The following is an 18763-nucleotide window of genomic DNA, read 5'->3' as shown; positions in this document are numbered from 1 at the left end:
AACACATGCGCTGGAAAAGGACAGGATAAACGAAGAGCATTACCTTCATAGTGGTGAACAGGATGTCAAATGAAATTTCTCTCGCGGAGTCGGATACTTCGAAGCAAAATGTTGAGTTATTCAGAGGGATTTCAAGACAACTGGCATTAATGATGAAATGGAACACGTTTGATTTAGCAATAAGTAAAAAGTACAAAACAGGTGGGACACTCCCTGTAAGAAAAGTGGCACCAGCCTCGGATGCATTTGGGTGTCAAGCAATGTGGCAAACACGAAGGACTTTTCCATTCAGTTTTCTAGCCTTGCAAGCAACCTCTCACATAACACGATCATTGTTGCTTGTATATGCCGGCCAAGAGAGAGAAATTCCACACTTGATCGCCTGATGCTTCCCTTCTCTATCATTTAGGCATACCTGGCGCAGAGCGGACAGTGCGCAGTGACCATAGCCAGCAAAAGAAAGGGATGCGCATAAACGAGCGCAGCCAACGGAGCGAAACCGTAGCGCGTTGGAGGCATTGAACGCGGAAGAGAAAGACTGGTGGAGTCAGTGTACTCCCCACCAAGGCCCAGTCTCCCAACTGGGAGCGTCGGTTAATGGGGACGTCGTCAGGATGGTGGGCTTGAGGACTGCAAAGAATTGAACTCTAGAAAGTGAAAGATTATGTGACTTAAGATCGAGGAAGACGTGCCTCATCTCCAGATATCCCACTGAAGCCATCAATCAACCTGACCGAACCCACTCATCCACTGTTCATCCTCGCCGTCCAATGACAAGATGAGGACAGGGTTGCAGTTACAGTACTTTGGATCAAAATTTCGGAAAAAGGCTCTCTTGTTTGTAGTAATTATTCAGTTTTACATTCAGGCTGGGCAGACCAAGACTGAGAGTTCAGATGTGGACAATAAGTGTGGTGATAACTTGTGCATCAATGGAGAATGCATAGATGGAAACTGCACCTGCTATGCTGGATGGAAGGGTCCAAGCTGCCAGCTGTGTGGAGGAAGAGTCAGGTATGCATTGTGTTACACATAGGGAATGAAGCCACTATGATGTTTGTTGCCTGCCTCAGTTTCATACATTGGCCAAAATATTCTTCAACATTATAGGCTGCTTGGGTTTAGGTAGAGAAACAAATGTGGAACAGTTTGATCTCACTGAATCCCATATTTTAGCAGTGAAATCATAAGCACTCATCTGGTGCTTGGCTTCTTGACTATACTCTTTAGGAAGCAGGAAAATTGTTATTTGAACATACAAAATGTGACATGCATGTTATTAGACCAGAAATTGCATCACAGTTACAGCCCACACCAACATTGTTTATGCATTGGCCTGTAGGTACAGGCACATTAAGGTTAGGGAGAAGGAAAACATGATGCTAACTTAATTGGTTGGCAAAGCAGTGAAACATGGTGTTAAGTTATCAGATGTGGATGTCATTTATAAGTTGAGGAAAAATTCAACCATGATAAAGAGCATGGACATGACATGTCTGGTCTAAATTTGAGTAATTCAAATCTTCTCAGTCACAAATCAATCAATCACAGGTCACTGATTTTCGGGAGGGCTAGAGGCCACAGCCATACATCAGGGTTACTTTCAAGAAACTCAACATAACAAATACAAAAATGCAAATGCTATGGGAGAAGGGGGTTGGTGGCTGCACTGAGCTATAGGTTTATCCCAACAAAGTGTTGCTAGGTTTAACCAACAACATACATAGACCAGAGCTCAGGCCAGATCATTTAAGTAACCCAATATTATTTGTGATTTCTGCTGGGAGGGATGTGCTCAAAATTTGTCATCACATTATCATTCTCAGCACCAAGAGCATCATGTTTGCCATTGCTGTGACCTCACACAGATTTTGGTGCATTGCAAATATTGGGTATTGCAAATATATCTTGTATTCTATACACACACATACACACACACACACACACACACACACACCACACACACACACACACACACACATATATATATATATATATATATATATATATATATATATATATATATATATATACCATGTATACCTGGGGAAGAGAGATATGATTGCTTATATGTTGCCCTTTGACCACAGACCTACACCTGTGACCTGCTGGTCTGATCTGCTAGCAGGAGGCACCTAGATGCTATGGTTAACCATTGCAAGGTTTGGTGCTATTGACCGATCTTTAGAGGGGAGGAGCAGCAGGCTGCAAACCATTAGCTAGGTGTTTGCTGGCATGTGAACATGTTGACATCCCTGTTACCTGAGGGCTATATGTTGAAACACTGCCACAGTCAAAATTGAATGCCCGTATGTCATATTTGCATGAAAACTTGCTTACAGTATTGCTGCAGGTCTTAAACCATCCTCACTACCCAGAGATAGTTGAAGTAATTGCAAAAGAATGACATTTGCAATGTGCCACAAATGTACTGACAACAATTTTGCAGTATTTTGTAAGGTGGGGCAATGACTGCACTTGAACTTGGCCAAAGTACCTGTGCTTTGAAGAACTCAGTGAAGAAATAATATCTAACCTCATGTAGCTTGAGTGCCTTCTGGGTTGGGTTTTTTGGGGGGAGGGGTCTAAACCTTATGTGCAGACACCCCTGGCGTGTGCACGGCCAGGGGTGTGTTCACACTGGAATACTATGATGTTGGTTTTCTTGAGATTAAGCCTTATTGTAATGAAGACTCTGCCCAGTGCCTGCAGCATCTGTACCCTGGGTTTGTGTGGTACATGACAAAGTGTTAAACAGCACACAGCAAACATTCCAGTAAAAATTATTTGTTATATTATGATTTATTATATCTTAGTGCCATATTTAGCCTCTTTGTGTATCAATCAACAATAAAGGCCATCTTTTGCAGTCCTCCAGTTTTAATGGGCCATTATTATTCTACCAATGCATCATGCATCTCTGGGAGATTGTGCAGTGCTACAAAGTTGACTGAAAAAACAATGATTCAACTCATGTTCACTATCACAAGCAAGATTTATTTGTAGTGATGACACTCCAACCAACTGATGGCTCAGTTGGTTGGAGTGTCTGTCTTCCAATTCATACACCTGTGGTGGGATGGGTCCGGGTCGCTTAAGCCCCTTGCTGTGTGCCCTTGACAGATATGGGCTGCAGCTGGTGTCAGCAGGTGTGCCAAAGGTCAGATGACACCAGTGGGCATGACAAACAATTCAGGGGTTGCGGCATTTTAAGCTACCAAATTCTACCATTGACATGGGATTGCACAATTGGATGGTAGGGCCAGAACTCACATAACAAGCACTGCTTAGCATGAGCTCTGATCCAAGGGGTCCATCTATTCAAAGGGTTTGGATGAAACCTTTAAAAAGTTTTCTAAGCCCGTTTGTGGATATTTTCCCAATGCTGTTTTCTTGTACAGCATAGGGGCAGGGATGTCATAAAATGAAGAGTTCTTTCCACATGCCACCACATTGTCAGTGCCAAATGCATTGTATCAGGGCTACAAACAGCTAGATTTTTCCCATTATGATACACATTGAATATCTACACCAATTGCAAACAAGGGCACAGTTCTATCTCTGCTTGGGGTTAATGCACAAAACCACAAACTGAGCACCTGCGGCTACCTCCCCCGACCTTTTGCTCCAGATATATTAAGGGGAGATTCCACTTTTGTGTTGGGTGTTTAACACTAATCGTGGTTGTCAAGATATGTCCTTTTGCAGGCTTCAATTTATCTGGTTTTTAAGCTTAATGCACACGAACTTTTGCAGGTTGTTTCGCGCCGCCAATTTGAAAGTCCTCCAAGCTTGCATAATGTCATCGAAACGTCCGGCGATTATCGCCACCTCGCTAGCTGTACTGCGCTCATGGTCTAGTATAAGATGGTGACTGAGGTATTCGCGTTTGCGGTGATTCTGTAACAGGTGTCCCAATAATAAAAGTCACCATTTTGTGATGAATAACAAGTAGTTGGGCCACCGCTAATTATTCTGAATAAGAGGTTGAGAATTTAACATCTTGTAACTGTCGTGGTAACCAAAAAGGTAAAAACAACTTAAAAACATGCCGTGACGGAAAAATATGCAAGAGCATCACGGAAAAATGTGAAGACACGCACATCACGCTTGCATGAAAAATTTCCACGCATTGACCACCAACGCCACCTTGTGGCGCGCGGGATTACTGCAAGTACGTCGCGTCATCCACTTCTGTGGCAACTGTGACGCAGGCATTTTGGCAAGGAATGTGGAGTAATAAAAATGCGGGCAAGCGGTAGCTCACTCCAACCATTTATAGCGGTATACAACGGATGAGGGTGAGCACACTTCAGCATAGGCGCAGTAATATGAGGAGGTGCAAAATTCAGCGGCTAAATTCGAAATACTGCTATCTGCTTATCCCTCAGAAGCATTCAACTACCACCGCGGTTTGTTGTGGAAACAATGAATTCTGAACAGAAAGACACATCTAGAAACCTTTCTGATAGCTGTTAGACTTTGAGAAAGCTGTTAATTTATGATTTTTTAAAGGAATGCTCCATTCGAAAATATTGAAGCAAACATCAGATGTGATAAAATAAGCGTCCCTTAAGCTATTGGCCTTAAAAAGTTTAAACACAACTATCAATATAACTTAAAACTATACAATATGTTGAATTGGAGAAGACTGATCAGACAATGTAATTTCTCCATTAAGTAAATATGCTTCCCATTGCGTCATGTTATTATGGCTTTATGGATGCTTGGCTGACCTTGAAATAGTATGCACGAAATAGTGTGCACATCTTCATGGAAGTATAGTTTACAAAAAAAGAGGGTTTTAATCATAAGACGGAGAGGGGTGTGAACTGCACTGAATGATCTTCAAGGTGGCTATTTCAGTTCAAAATCCCATGCAAATGTGGAATACTCCCTTTACCTACCAAACTATGAATGCGGTGCCAGCTGGCAATCGTGGTGTTTGGTATAAATGTGGGTTTTTTGTATGAATGTGAGTTTTACTGTGATGTTTCTGGTGCATGTTTATCGTACCGTGTTGATAAATGACAACCAAATCAGCCTCCCATGTATACTCTCCATTGTAAATGGGCTGTGCTAAGACATGCTAAACTGGGCTCTTATTAGCACTGGGATTTCGTGATTTCGTTTTGCTGCATAGTAAAAAACACCACTTGTGCTCAGATGGATGTACACTATAACATGCAAATAAGTAATCTCTGTCCGCCTCGTCAGCTCAGTTGGTTAGAGCACGTGTGGTCTGATCCATCCACCCGTGGTGGGGTGGATTCGAGTTGCCTTAGGTGCTCGCTATATGCCCTGGACTTGGATGGCCTGCGGCCGGTGGCAGCGGCCGCTTTAAGAATCCTATGATTTCAGAGGGCAGGATGGGCCGTGCCGACCAACGCGTGACGTTTTACGTTCCCCGCCGAAGTCTGGCGTTGACCTGAAATCTCACGATCGGATGGTGGGGTCGGGTCTTTACAACTAATTTTGCTTATTGTTTGCTGCGATTCTAGAAATCCAGCGATGCAAACGGCTCCGACTAAATCTTACAAAAGTTTTAAAAAAGCACATTCAGAGGTATACATAATTTGAAATGCACGGAGCATAATCTTGACATAACCTTGCTTACGAATCAGAGCATAACCTTGCTTTAGCACTGCCTAAACACCATCATCACCACACCCCGAAAGTCTGCGCGGTCGCAGAGGTGGGCGGTCGATCCTCTGTGCTGCTGAGACTGCACCTCACCCCTCCTGCGGCAGGTTGACGGAGCCGGAGGGCGTGATAACGCACGGCATAGGGAACTATTCCATCGACATGCAGTGCACCTGGCTGGTCGACGGCTCCAAGGATAACCGAACCATTCAGCTGTACATGGACAGCTTTGCCACAGAGTGTGGCTGGGATCATGTCTACATATTCGACGGAGATAGTGTTTATAGCAATCTACTAGCTGTGTACAGGTCAGTGACATGAATGTCAGCGTCGCCTGCGTACCACGGCAGTCGTATATTGCCAGCGTCGCTGCACTGAAGACATGTGCCTGGGGTATTTCAATGGATGTCAGGCGCATGCATCTAATTGAAGACATTCCATGTATATCGGTGTTTTATCTCACTGAAGTGTGCATCCCTGGCCATAGGTGTAGTTTCGGAAAATCAGTTTGGAAGGGTGGGGAGGGAGAGGGCAAACAGTGGTTAAATGACTCAACCGTTCCCAAAATAAACCAACAAATGGCTTCTCCCCGGACTTGGCCACTTGCTTCTCAAAGGGGATGGGATTGGGCGAGAGGTGAGGTGGGTGACCGAAGCCCCGGCCGAACAAAAAACTAACAGACACACCTGTCTGAACACCCCTGTCACCCCCGTCGCCCCTGCCCGACACCATCAAAATCACGAAACACCCCTGTCTCGGGCATCATCTGCACACGACTCTGCCAGCGCGCTTGTCTAGTTTCATGCCGATGCCGTGCATGCAGCGAGAGCGGTGCCACAGCGGGCCGTGCTGACGCATGGTCATGGCCGCAGCGGGATGGTGCAGTTGGACAAGTACGCAAGCCACAACCTGACGTCGCTGGAGGCCAAGTCGGGGGCCGCCTACATCCACTTCTACTCGGACGCGGCGTACAACATGACCGGCTTCAAGATCACCTACAGGTAGCGACTGAGCCGACGACGTCAGCCACTGCTGGGGTGGTCTGGTCGGGGGCGTGGTGGAGGTGCTCTATGTGTGCTGTCAGGCTGAGTGTGTGTGTCTCTCCGTTTGCGGCACGCGCGTGCCGTCGGATATCGCGCCGACGCATGTAGCCGGGGCTAGCGTTCGTCTGTGCCCGTCAAGCTATCACAGCGGCTGACAGGCCGACATCTACTCCCAAGTCGCATGCAGAGCTTCGTCATTTAGGCGGGATTGTCACGTGTTCCGCTTGTCTCGGTGTACGTTCGCGAGGTGCTTGTACGGCAGTCACAGTGTGGGCCGAACGAATCGGCGCTAGGACATTCTGAGGTATGGCGTGTCGTGTTTCTTGTGCTGGCAAACACAGCGTTACTTGATAACTCGGAGCGCAAAATCGGCGGTCTATTCTTATTCTATTTATATGTCTTATCTTATATATCTTATTACTTCCGTATCAATATCATGGGAATGACAAACAGCTTGGGTCCACCTCTTTGTCATCTTCCGGAGCAGCCTTTGATGGTTGCGCTACCAATGACAGGGTACCACTTGGAGGCTTTATTGTTCACACTGCAGAGTTCGTGTTGTCTGCCGAGTTTCCATGTTGTGATGTAAGCAATGCATGTAAACCGAGAGGGCCCAAAACAGTGCCGGCACCTTAGTCTCGGCCTTTGCAATGCTGCCATAGTAGGCGCGTGGGGCGAAAATGTATATGAACTTTTGCTTTCTAATTTATTTAAATTCCCGGACTAAGGTTGGTGTTAATTTTTATTTTTAGTAGCACAGTTTTGCCTAATTTGGCTCCTGAGCGTGCCCTTGACGTAAATAATGCGTAGCCGGCGATTGGCTTGTCGCTAACACAGACGTATCTCTGCAATCAAAGGTCAGAAATAATCCAATTTCAAATATTTTTCATACACGAGCGAAAAGATCGGGGCTCAATCTCGCAGTGAACAGGAACCACACAAAACCAAGTTTGAACTAAGTCTCAGATGAACGTTGCACGTGCCGTCCGTGCCCGGGCGCCGCGTTTCTGCAACACTCAGAGGCAGCTACAGATGCACAGCAATGGTGTCGAGACTGTCGTTCGGTGCCGGTGACCGGCGGCGGCGGCTCCGGCAGGTACCACTCGTGCCCGAGCGTCTCCAGTCGGCTGAACTGCTCTGGCAACGGCGCCTGCGACCCGGAGTCGGGCCAGTGCACGTGCAACGCCGGCTGGAGCGGGCGCGCCTGCAGCGAGCCGCACTGCCCGCGCGACTGCAGCGGCCGCGGCGTCTGCGACCCCCAGCAGCACCGCTGCCGCTGCCACGACGGCTACACGGGTGAGCGCGGCCGCCGCCTCCCGACCGGCCAGCACGCAGCCTCGGCCGGCGGTTAACCCGCAGTCAGCAGGGAGCGTTTGGTAACGCCGCGTCTGTCTGCAGTCCTCTTTGTTCTGTTAAAATGTATAGGTTTTGTGTAACTCATTATTTAGTATATCTACCTTGATGTATAGCCATCTTGAACGCGAGAGGCATGGGCTCAGTTGTTGTAACACGCGCTGCTGGCTGCGTCGATCGTTGCCTGTAATCTGGCTGACTGGGCGAGTGTGCGCCGTTGCCTTGAGCCTGCGCCACCGCTCGTGTGCCGACCTGCTGACGGGCGCGTGGGTGCGGCCGGCGGCCTGCAGGCTCCGACTGTAGCCAGGGGGAGGAGCTGGGCTACTGGGAGTTGCTGCCACCCTCCAAGTACGTGCCACCTGGCCGCGCCTCCCACGCTTCCGTCGTCAAGGGCGACTCCATCTGGCTGCTCGGAGGGGAGTCCTTTGCGCCCAGCGACTTCGTCGTCAAATATGACGTCAACGGTGAGTGATTCTCGTCAACCACTTATCTGTTGTGTAGTGCACTTGAGCCTTCTTCCAAAACAGTCGTCAGTTTCTAGAGTCTTTGGGGCACATCGCTGGGAGTTTACAGGTATGTTACATGGGAAACGCCGCTTGCCTCCCGGCTGTATTCATCTGAGAACAACTACACGTCAGATCGATATCTGGGGACAACCGAGCCGTCTTCATGCGACTGGCTAACCACTGCATCTCTTGTGCGACATTCGAATAAATACTGGCCATAAGGTATATAACATTTGGCCGTTCAGACGCATGGCGTGTCCATACTTTAGGTCTGAAGTCATGGCTAATGATGCCCCCCCCCCCCCCCAAAAGGGGGAAAAAGAAACTAACACCGCAATCGCCATGTAGACACTGTTCCATGCTCTGGTACGTGATTACTCGCCGTGATTTTACATCGTTATCCTGAACTAACGTCGAACCAGTAGACGCAACGCCGAATGCAGACGATTAGGAGAGGATGGTGTCGCAAACACGGGTGGTGCGTGACCGGGTGGTGCCAACTGACCCAGCCGGCAATCGACGGACGAGCTTCACCTCAGGTGGTGGAGCATGCCTTAGTAGAGGCATGAAGAAAGCGGAAGTCATACAGGCGACCTGTTCATCCTTCATGTGCAAAAGGCAGGTCACCCTCACATACCTTTATGGTATGCAAATCGGAAAAGGCCATTGATTTTGCTATTTTAAGCCATTTTTTGATGATGTTCAGGTCACTCTGGGGTCGGTCCCAAGTTTAGTCGACCAGCTAACCTTCGCTGTTGATGACAGGTTGTATTCATCTTTGAGCATTTAATCTGTGGGTGGCTGTACGGTTGGTCTCGGAGACTGCGGAGACTTTCCACAGAAGCGAAAATGTCATGCATTCTTACAGTGAACAGCATCAGATCTGGTGCTACTGAACAGATTCACATGAGATACACCATCTCGGTACCGCCGCTATCAGCGGATACGTTCTGTCCGTCTGCTCACACTTTCCGTTTCGTGGCCATTTTGTCACGGAGTTGCGGAACACCAGCACGTGGTTTACACCAGTGGGAGGCACTCCTATGGTGATGTCTCGGGGCTGGATGGGATACTGTATTCACCTACAGCACGTCTGTGCTTGCTTGTCTGATATCAGCCGTACACTGTGCTTCGCGCCCGAAAGCTCCAACTACTGCTACCGCTGAGCAATGCGTGTGACTGGTGAAGGATTTGGGATAAGAGCCCTCTCGGCCAGCCATGACCATTTCAGGCCCATGGGATGGAGGAGAGTTGCTAACGGCCGGGCAGAACCGCATGCGCCTGGGGTCCCTCCACCGAGACTTAGCCCGCACAGGGACCTTTCTTCGGTGTGCTCGACGCTCGGACCAGGCCCCCACCATTGGGTACTCAGGTCCACTCATGGGGGGAACATGCAGCCTGTCCCGGATAAGTGGGACGTCGCGAAGATGCAGGATAAAGCGAGAAAGATAATACAAGGGCGGATGGTATGCAAGTCAAAAAAGGTCATTGGTTTTTCCATTGTAAATCATTTTTTGCTGATCCCAAGGTCACTCTGGGGTCGGTCCTAAGTGCAGTCGACCAGCTAGCCCTTGCTGTTGATGACAGATTGTGTTCGTCTTTGAACAACTAATGCGTGTGGCTGTACTGTTGGTTTCGGAGACTACAGCTGTACGGTGATTGCGTTGGCCTCTGACGGGCCCCGCTGGTCGCCCTCCGGCGTTCCCTCTCCCCCGGTCGCCATGCTCGGCCTGCGCCGCTCAGTGCAGCGGCTGGTCGCAGAGCGGCATCAACTCGAAGCTGGGCGCCGTGTCGTACCAGAGGCCGCATCTGTCGGTCGCCGCGGCCGTCACCGGTCGGGCGCCGTCGAGTGCGTAGTTGTTCGGCTCCATGTCGTAGCTTACGGTGTCGTCCCAGGCCTCGAAGTCGAGCGGCGAGCCGTCGTCCCAGCGCCAGCGGCCGGCGCCGTCCAGCTGCAGGCCCAGCCAGCCGTCGGCGGCGCCCGCCTGCAGCAGCTGGGTGATCAGCCGGTTATGGTCAGCTGAGTGCACGACCGTCAGCCGCGCGCCGCCCGGCAGCTGGGCGCAGGCGGCGACGGCGGCCGCGCGCCGGCCGGTCACCGCCGCCAGCGCTGTCACGTGCCGCAGCTGTCCGCCGTGCCGGTAGGTGGCGCGGCGGGCGGTGAGCCGGTACAGCTGGGCGGCGGCCGGCTGCTGACCGCTCTGCGCCCTGTCCGGCGCCGTGAACGCCCGGCACCAGTCGGCCTCGAGCGTCACCGCCTGGCAGGTGGGCAGGCGGCCACAGCGGGCGGCGCACAGCGCCAGGCTCGGCGCCGGCACGGCCGGGCCGAGCGGGGCTAGCGGCCGGCCAGCCGCCGGCTGGCGGTGCAGCCTAGCCTGCTGCGGCAGGCAGAGCGCCGCTGAGGTCAGCAGGCCGGCTGCTGCCAAACGCATGAGCGCGTTCATCGCGGCCGTCCCCCGGCCTCCGGGATCGGCCGTGTCCGGGCCCTGTAGCGGTTCGGACGGCTGGTGTGAAGGGGTTAATTGCTGCCCAGACTGGTTTGCGTGAGGTCGTGAACGGCCTCGTGACTGCCAGTTGTGTCCTGACTGCTTCGGATGGGTTCTTGGACTCCCCCCTACGTGGTTCCTGGGGCCAGGTGGTGTCCGTGCCAGCCGTGTGGGGTCGGCCTTGGCGGCCACCGGTGACCGATGTCGGATGAGCTGGGCCGGCGGTCCACACCGTCACCGCCGCTCTCTGCGCACCAGACTGAGCCGCGGCCGACGAAGGCGTCCGGCGCGCCGTGGCCGTAAACAGCCACTGCCTTGGCGAGGCCTGTTGGTGAAGCCGGAGCTAGAGCTCCGCCCTCCTCGTTGTTCGGGCGGCGGGCCATGTATTTGCCTGGGTTCTGAGCGCCGCTAGGGTGGTGATCGCACCACGGAGGGGGCGCGCTGAAGCCCCGGGATTTTAAGTGTGGTGTTAGGCGGACGCGACCGGCGTTCGTGTAGCCGGCTGTTGCGGAAGGCTCTGCCCCCCTTGTCTGAGTAAATGCCGCTTGCTCAAGCATTTGGACGTAAATGGAGGTTTACTCGCTTGAAAGTGTTGGACAGGCGACAGTTTGCGTTGAGCACGGCGAACGCCCTGAAGGCCCTCTGACACAATGGCACAAACAACCCTCTGAATAGCATAGACGCGCGGCGACTAACATTGGAGCTGGCGGCAGCGCGATCCGGTGGTTCGCCTTCTGCCGGGTGCTCGTTGAATGGAATGTGGTCAAAATGTTTGTTACTGGTCTTTGGTAGGTAGCGGTTGGGGGAGAGGGCCAGCGAGCATCGACACAAATATGTAGCTAGTCCGTGTCCACGGCCAAGGTTCAAGTGGAAAAGGCTACATGGCTTGACAAGCCGAGAGATCGAAGCGATCTGAAGTGCTGCATGTTTGCTTAGACTTACGCAATCCCTCCGCTGATGGATAGATACGGCACGTGTGGTAGTGAGGTGTAATGGTTTCGCCTCGCATGCCATGATTAGGGGGCTTCATAGTATCTGCTAGCTCGAATGCCCGGCGATGCTTCAGTAATGAAGAAAGGTGCACTGAAAAGTAACGGTTGGAAATGGCTGTATTTGGTTGAAATAAAAATGTCCGTAATAAGGGCCCAACGAAATTTTCAGATGCAAATCAATCCCCGGAGCAATACAGTTAATACAATCTTGAAAAACGAAATACCACACCACCAGACGTTGAACTTCAGAGGCCAAGGCCAAACGATAGCGTACACTCTGTGCGAGATACATAACAGTCTCGGACTAATCCGCGAGATTTTCTGATGTAAGGGTAATTTTTTGAAATACGTCGCCCGTCCTTAGAAATCTTACTGTGACCACCTTATCCGGGCTCCCCTTGTAGCGGCCGGGTCGGGCGCTGAATAGCCGATGCCATACACAACGCAGCATTGCGATGGGTAAGCACAGGCCGGAAAGCGTCGTTCTTTGTGGTCTGGCCGCAGCTGTATTCATGTGGCAAGAATCAGACGGGCCCAGTGCTGCCCCGGACACCGCATTCTTGGTCGTGCCTTCCCGCTACAGGATGAACAGGTCACCTGCGTGACCTGGGATGCCTGAGCCCACTGGAGTAGCCACGTGGGAGAACACTGGCTCAGGTTGAAGCCCATCGCCTTCATGGACTGACCTTGGCTCCTGTTCATAGTCGCGGTATAGTTCTGCTTGAGAGGAGACTGGACCCGATAACGCGAAGGACATCTCAGATACGCTGAGTCGAATGATTGGGTTAAAGACGTTCGCTCCCTGGGCCTTGCCTATCACAATGGTCGCTATTGCAAGGCTTGGGGGTCCGGGTTTAGCAGGACCCTGACGAGCGTGCCTTGCTTGAACACCACGCCGTGTATGATGGCGGGTCTAATGATTCCAGTCTGTTGAGGCTACAATGGGTTAATCATAGCCTCCTCTGTATCCGGCACGGTGGTCATTGATCTGCAGATCCTTTTTCTCCGCGCTGCTTTCCCAGAAGCTTGGTGTCCATAATCAGCAGGGAAGTTTTTAAGTGCCAGGATGATCTGCTTGCTGAGTGAGGGTGTGTGTTAGTACCGTTCGTCCAGGTGGGGAAGACCTTGGCCAAGAGGCCCACAGATTCGACAGACAAACAGAGGGGCGTTTGCTTTGGATGGTTTGGCGCTGGATTAGGCCGTTGCCATCGTGCAGGAGTTGGTTGGCGAACCGTTTTGCTGTTTTATCGCCATGTAAGTGCGCATACGCTGGCGAGATGACTGCCGATGCTCGGCTCGTTGTGCACTATTCGGCACGCTGTAACTATGCAACGCTGGATATGCAGTCGCGTAGGAAATCCACACCGGAACCGTCACCCAATGTGTGTTACGTTCTCCTAAGCGTTATATTTTGATGTGCGTTCTATCGTCTCCTCGCGACCGACGACTGTGTAATCGATTAGCGCATAGCAGCGGACAATCTTCGCTGCTCTCGCGGTTACTCGCCGTTCTGATGACTTCCAAATGGCGCAGCCCCGGCCACGGCTACCCGACCACCGTTACGACCAGTTGCTACCAAGGTTAGGTTGGGTAATCGTGAACCCGGCTGTCACCAATGGCAACCCGCTGGACAAATTGCTCGCGCCGCACCACACACATGGTCCGATCTAGGCCAAGGTACGGCATAAGCCCTACTCTCCGCGCTGTTGCAGATAAACCCTTTCAGAGACATATACCCTCTGATACAGGTCAACCCTCTGTATCAAAGGGTATATGTCTAATGGTGATTTTTGCCGCTCTCCCCCGTGAGGTGCCACCCTTCCGTGAAGGGAAGATTGAATGCCCCAATTTTCCTTCGGTCGTTTGTGGACGTTGGTAAAGCGCCCCTTCCGACCAAAGGGGAGGAACCAGACTAAAAACGGCTCCCGCAAGGGCACCGACTTTTGTCGGTGTAGGTATTAGCAACCCCATTGTCGTTGGAACAGCGACGAAGGGACCGTGGGCGTTAAGGGGAGTGGGGGGGGGGGGGGGGGGGGGCTGCCTTGCGGTTTAGTCATGGCAGTCACCAACACATACCTTTGGCCCGGATTTGTGTCGCTGTGGGTGCCCCGCGAGACTCCGCGCGGAGAGATCGCTTAGCCATGCGCCACCCCCGGCCAGGGGTCACGGAGGTGGTGTGACAGGCGTTGAAGGGTGAGCCGCCGAGCACTGAGCTTGCCCCTTCCACCTTGGTTGGGTCGTGTCCCGGCTCACGGCCGGGGTGCCTGGTTTACCTCTGTGAGTCGAGGCACTAGCCCCGATAACTCGTACCCGGCGAACCCGTACCCGGCGGATCCCGCAGCAACTCTCTGTGCATCGGCCTGTGTAAAGCGCGCTGGTATCCCTGGCGGTGCCTCTCATTGAAGCGGCCCGTCCCCTGCTGGGCTCCGTGGTGGACGGGGAGTCAGCGCACCGAACCACAGAACAAAATCATGGCAAGCAAACACGACCACCAAGCAAAACTTCAACTGCACTGACATATACTGAGCCGCTGCTGCAATGCTTGCTTATTCGTTCTGCCCAACTTGACGGGGAAGGATAATCTACATGACTGAAGATGAACCCTTTTCAACGCGAACAGGCATTCTGTGTATTTGGTACTCCAAAAGAGGTATTTCGGTATGCCGGCGGCGGACTCGAGGGCAAACTTACGAGGTACGTGGAAGCTAGGAAGCTGTTAACAGGATTGGCCCACATTGATATGGGGTCTTGGACTGAAACAGCCATCTTGAAGCCTTTTCGGTGCTGTTCACAATCCTGCCCTTCCAACGCCTCTATAGTTTCTGAGCCAAACGCCCGCGCAAATGGGCAAAGGCATATCGGGGAAAGCGTTTCAAAGTCACTGTGGCATTCATCACGTCGTAGTAACATTATTGAAATCCTGCCGTTCCATAAGCTATGCGGCGATCAAGGCCAAAAAATATCATTGTCGAGGCGTTCATATCTGGGGTTCGTGAGCACGACTTCCAGATGTAGCAGTCGTCGATTGGCTCCCAATCGATGTTCTGAAAGATACGATGACGTAATCAAACCATGACGCAGTGCTGAGCATATTTACTTATCAGGTAATTGTGCTGTTTAGAGCAGTCGTTTCCGCTTAAAAGGTAACACAATATTTATAAGTTGGCTTGTTACATTAAATCTGATGCTTAAATATTTTCAAATATGGAACACTCCCTTTAAACGCTACGGAGCTTTCATACAAGGTAAGGGGAGAGGGATAAGTGATCATGGCTGTGACAGTGCAATCACACCCGAGCAAAAACTCGACCAGAGGGGTCATCCCCCGCTGGAACCTAAAGGGAATGACAGACGAGGAACTCGTGGAGGGGCTGGTGAAGCATGGCGTTGTGTCGGCGAGACGCATCCGCTGTCGGGAGACCGGCCATCTCACAGACGCGGATGCCGTGGTCGTGATATTTAATCGCGCTGTACTACCCGGGGTCCAAAGTCTAGTATACAATATGGCAGCGACGGCGCACATTTCACGACTAGCCATAAGGTTCCCATGTTAAAATGACCTTCAGGCCCACGGCTTTCCAAATCTTGAACATATATATATGCATGAAAAGTGCATAGAAATGAAGCTTGAACAATTCTCTTTCGATTTCCGGGATGAAAAGTGTGCGCCGTGGCACTCATTTTCGAGCTATCAGGCAAAGCGCAGACCCATGCACGCGCCACGATGTCTAGGCGTGGGATCGAATCCCGCTGCCGCCAACTCTTTCCAGCAAAGTTGAGATGGAACACGGAGTGAATACGGCCACTGACTGGCGATAGAACTATTGCGTGCAGCAATATTCTGATTTTATATGAACATATATATATATATATATATATATATATATATATACACGTACTATGCATATATACGCATATTATGTATAGCCTGAAGATGTATCTGCTGTGCTGTGAAATGTGCTGCGAGCTATTACAAGGAATGCACATAAGATCTTTTTGTGTCTATCAAATATACCTGGCAGGCGTTATGCAGCCATCGGGCTATGTGCAACAGCATATGGCTGGGGCGCATAGCGTTATTGTGCCTGACGCATGGAACCTATCGCGACGGTGGCGGTCCAAAGCTGGCCGTCCAACGCGCCCAGAGATAGGACCAGGCACTGTGCTAGGTTCTTAAGTTGTGATGCTGGCGGCCACTGCTGTGAAGGGCCGGCAATGCCGCCTCAGGACCAGCGCAGCAACGATAGCATAGTAACATTGCAAGCACCGCCGATTGGGAAGCAGTTGTGCTTAAAAGTGGGATGGTAAGCATTATAATGATAAGTGCCATAATGGCAAGCTGTACTGCACAAAGGCCCTGATATGACAATGTTGATAAAACTTCTTTGATTGATCTTGAAGAGCTTAAGCACCTGGAAGACCTATGGCTGAAGTAACCATGCTCCCTCAAACCATTTGCATGAAGGGTTTTTGGCATAAGGTGAATAGAAACATTTTATCATTGGCTCCACTGAATAAATGAACCTGAAAAATCTTGCTCTCACAACACAAAACCCACAAAATAAATAATTGGAACTTCAATATGACATTATTTTTTCCTATTCCTGATCAAGCTCTGTAATTTATAACTTTAACTTTCATCCACTGATCTCAGAGAAGGAAAGGTATACTGAAGCAGCTGAAGTGAGATGGGCCGCTTAGACAGATTTAGAAGGTTCATCAGTATCTGAAACATGTGCAGCTTTGGCTCAAGGCAATACAAACTATCAATGGTCCTTAGATTAAATAGATGAACTGAAATCAGTAGACCCTGAACGATGCCCCAGTTATACACATTTTTATATGAATACAGCGTGCTGCCCTTTTCTAAACAGTGCATGCAGATAACTCCTTTGGTGACATGTCATCAGGTATGTGCACATTGCATCATACCAAACATTTCTGTTACATTGTAGTACCTTTCCTGTCTCAATAAACACATCTTATGCAATCACACAGCTGTGCTAAACTGACATAATTACTGGTTGGCCCATTGCATGGGTGGTAATGCCACTGGACAAAGGCTGTCAATGCTTATGTGGAATATTCAAATGTCAACCAGACAATAATCACAATCATCATGTATTAAAAAATAACAAGACCCTTAGCTCCAACATAAATATACCTGACAAGCCTTGGCCAATCACTTCGCATGCAGCATTCCACAAGCATCCAACAGCCGGTAGCCTAAGCCACGACATTCATAACTGACAAGTTGTGCAGTAATGAATCATTACATTATCGGTTTTGCTGCAGAATGTTGAATGAGTCATTAGATGTAAACTGAGACATAATGTGACTTGGCAAAGAACAACATACATCTGATTAGCCCAGAGGCATCTGAAATTACTTGAACACAATCTGATCCTCCAACCACCACCCCCAATGCCGCACCACAATTCAAGTGTCCTGCGTCTGAGAAATGTGATTACACTTAATCGCCACAAACAAGCCAAAGATGCCGGTAGCACAGCACTGCCAACTTTTGGTACAACATCCTAAATCTGGTGTTAATTCCGATTCTGGTATACTTATAGTATGTATCGATACCTACTAGTCAAAACTTTGGAGTACCCGGTGTTGTATTGCCCTGGTACTACCCGAGAGAATCACGATCGGCTACCAGTGTATTCCGGTTCAACAGCACATCGCCGGCCCTGTCGGAGGCTGTGACTCAAATTTTGACCCTGAGGGTCAGGGGCGGACCCTCGTTCCGCGGAGTGCCGTCAAGCCGAAAGGTCGGGCGGGGAACTCTGTCCGACGACTTCTCCAAGCGTTGGACTAATGTGGAAACATTACGATGAGAGACCGGCAAGCCAATCTCAACTGAATACAGACACTCGAGTCATCTTTACGCCGACGGCTCGAAGACTTCTGGCGAAAGTTGCGCGTATGGTTTCGTGGCGTGGTTCTCGTGTGGAAGCGCCGTCTCGTCATGCTTCCGTGTTGACCGCTCAACATCAGGCAATCTTCATGTGTTTTGACTGTATCTCCGAACTTCATTTATCATCTTTCACTTAGCCAATTTGCTGAGCTCAGTCCACCTGCTCCAACGGCACACCCGGGAGACGCCAACTATCACGCTCATCCGAGAAAAACTGGGAGCTATCGCTGCGGCGGCCATGGCATGGATTTCGAGCCGTATTAGAATCACGGGAAATGAGTCGGCAGATGAGTCTGCCAAGGCAGGCACGCTCCAGACACCGAACTACGGTGAACAGACTTTAGCGTGATGTTACATTTAAGTATGATTATAGAGCATGCTAAATTCTTTGAATGCAACTTAAATTCTTAAAGCCGACTCGAACACTCGAGAAGTTGCACAATTTGTCCCAGGTGGCGTCGATGTGCTACGGTGTGCACCTGCCCGTCTTATTCTTTTGAAACTGAACTACCGCTTTGCCGGGCTGTCAACAGGTGGCGTGTGGGAGCCGTTCCATACCCGCGGCCCCCAAGTGCCGAAGCCTCGGTACGGACACTCGGCTGTGCTCAGAGGGGTAAGTCGGACGCATGCCGTCGTCTGCGCTCGCTGGCGGACACTAGCGCCGTGCCGCGCCATTCATGGGATGAGCGAGATGGCGCGTAGACCCCGGGCCGCGGATATGCCACTTCGGGGCGAAGTTGACGGCCGTGTGGTGTCACCTCGTCACGGTGCTGCCGCGGTGTCTCACCTCAGCCCCCCCCCCCCTCCCCCAGTTACC

The 18763-nt window shown here is 50.7% G+C and overlaps 1 protein-coding gene across 1 annotated transcript in view; it reads left to right on the top strand.

Moving 5' to 3' along the window:
- Window positions 1-491: 491 nt before the first annotated feature.
- The window catches only part of LOC119111572 (attractin-like protein 1), a 31309-nt gene continuing 13037 nt past the window's right edge, over window positions 492-18763 (top strand). Inside the window, exons 1-6 of the mRNA XM_037235382.1 lie at window positions 492-1014; window positions 5751-5951; window positions 6516-6644; window positions 7783-7982; window positions 8330-8503; window positions 18480-18559. Coding sequence (XP_037091277.1) covers window positions 779-1014; window positions 5751-5951; window positions 6516-6644; window positions 7783-7982; window positions 8330-8503; window positions 18480-18559 — 1020 coding nt within the window. The 5' untranslated portion in view covers window positions 492-778. The remainder of the gene's footprint in view (window positions 1015-5750; window positions 5952-6515; window positions 6645-7782; window positions 7983-8329; window positions 8504-18479; window positions 18560-18763) is intronic.

The sequence above is a fragment of the Pollicipes pollicipes genome, unplaced genomic scaffold (genome assembly GCF_011947565.3).
Source record: "Pollicipes pollicipes isolate AB1234 unplaced genomic scaffold, Ppol_2.1 Scaffold_7261;HRSCAF=8764_pilon_pilon_pilon, whole genome shotgun sequence".
In the NCBI taxonomy this organism is placed as follows: Eukaryota; Metazoa; Arthropoda; class Thecostraca; order Pollicipedomorpha; family Pollicipedidae; genus Pollicipes; species Pollicipes pollicipes.
The sequence above is the reverse complement of the archived record's forward strand: the minus strand, read 5'-3'. Positions and strand labels throughout refer to the sequence as shown.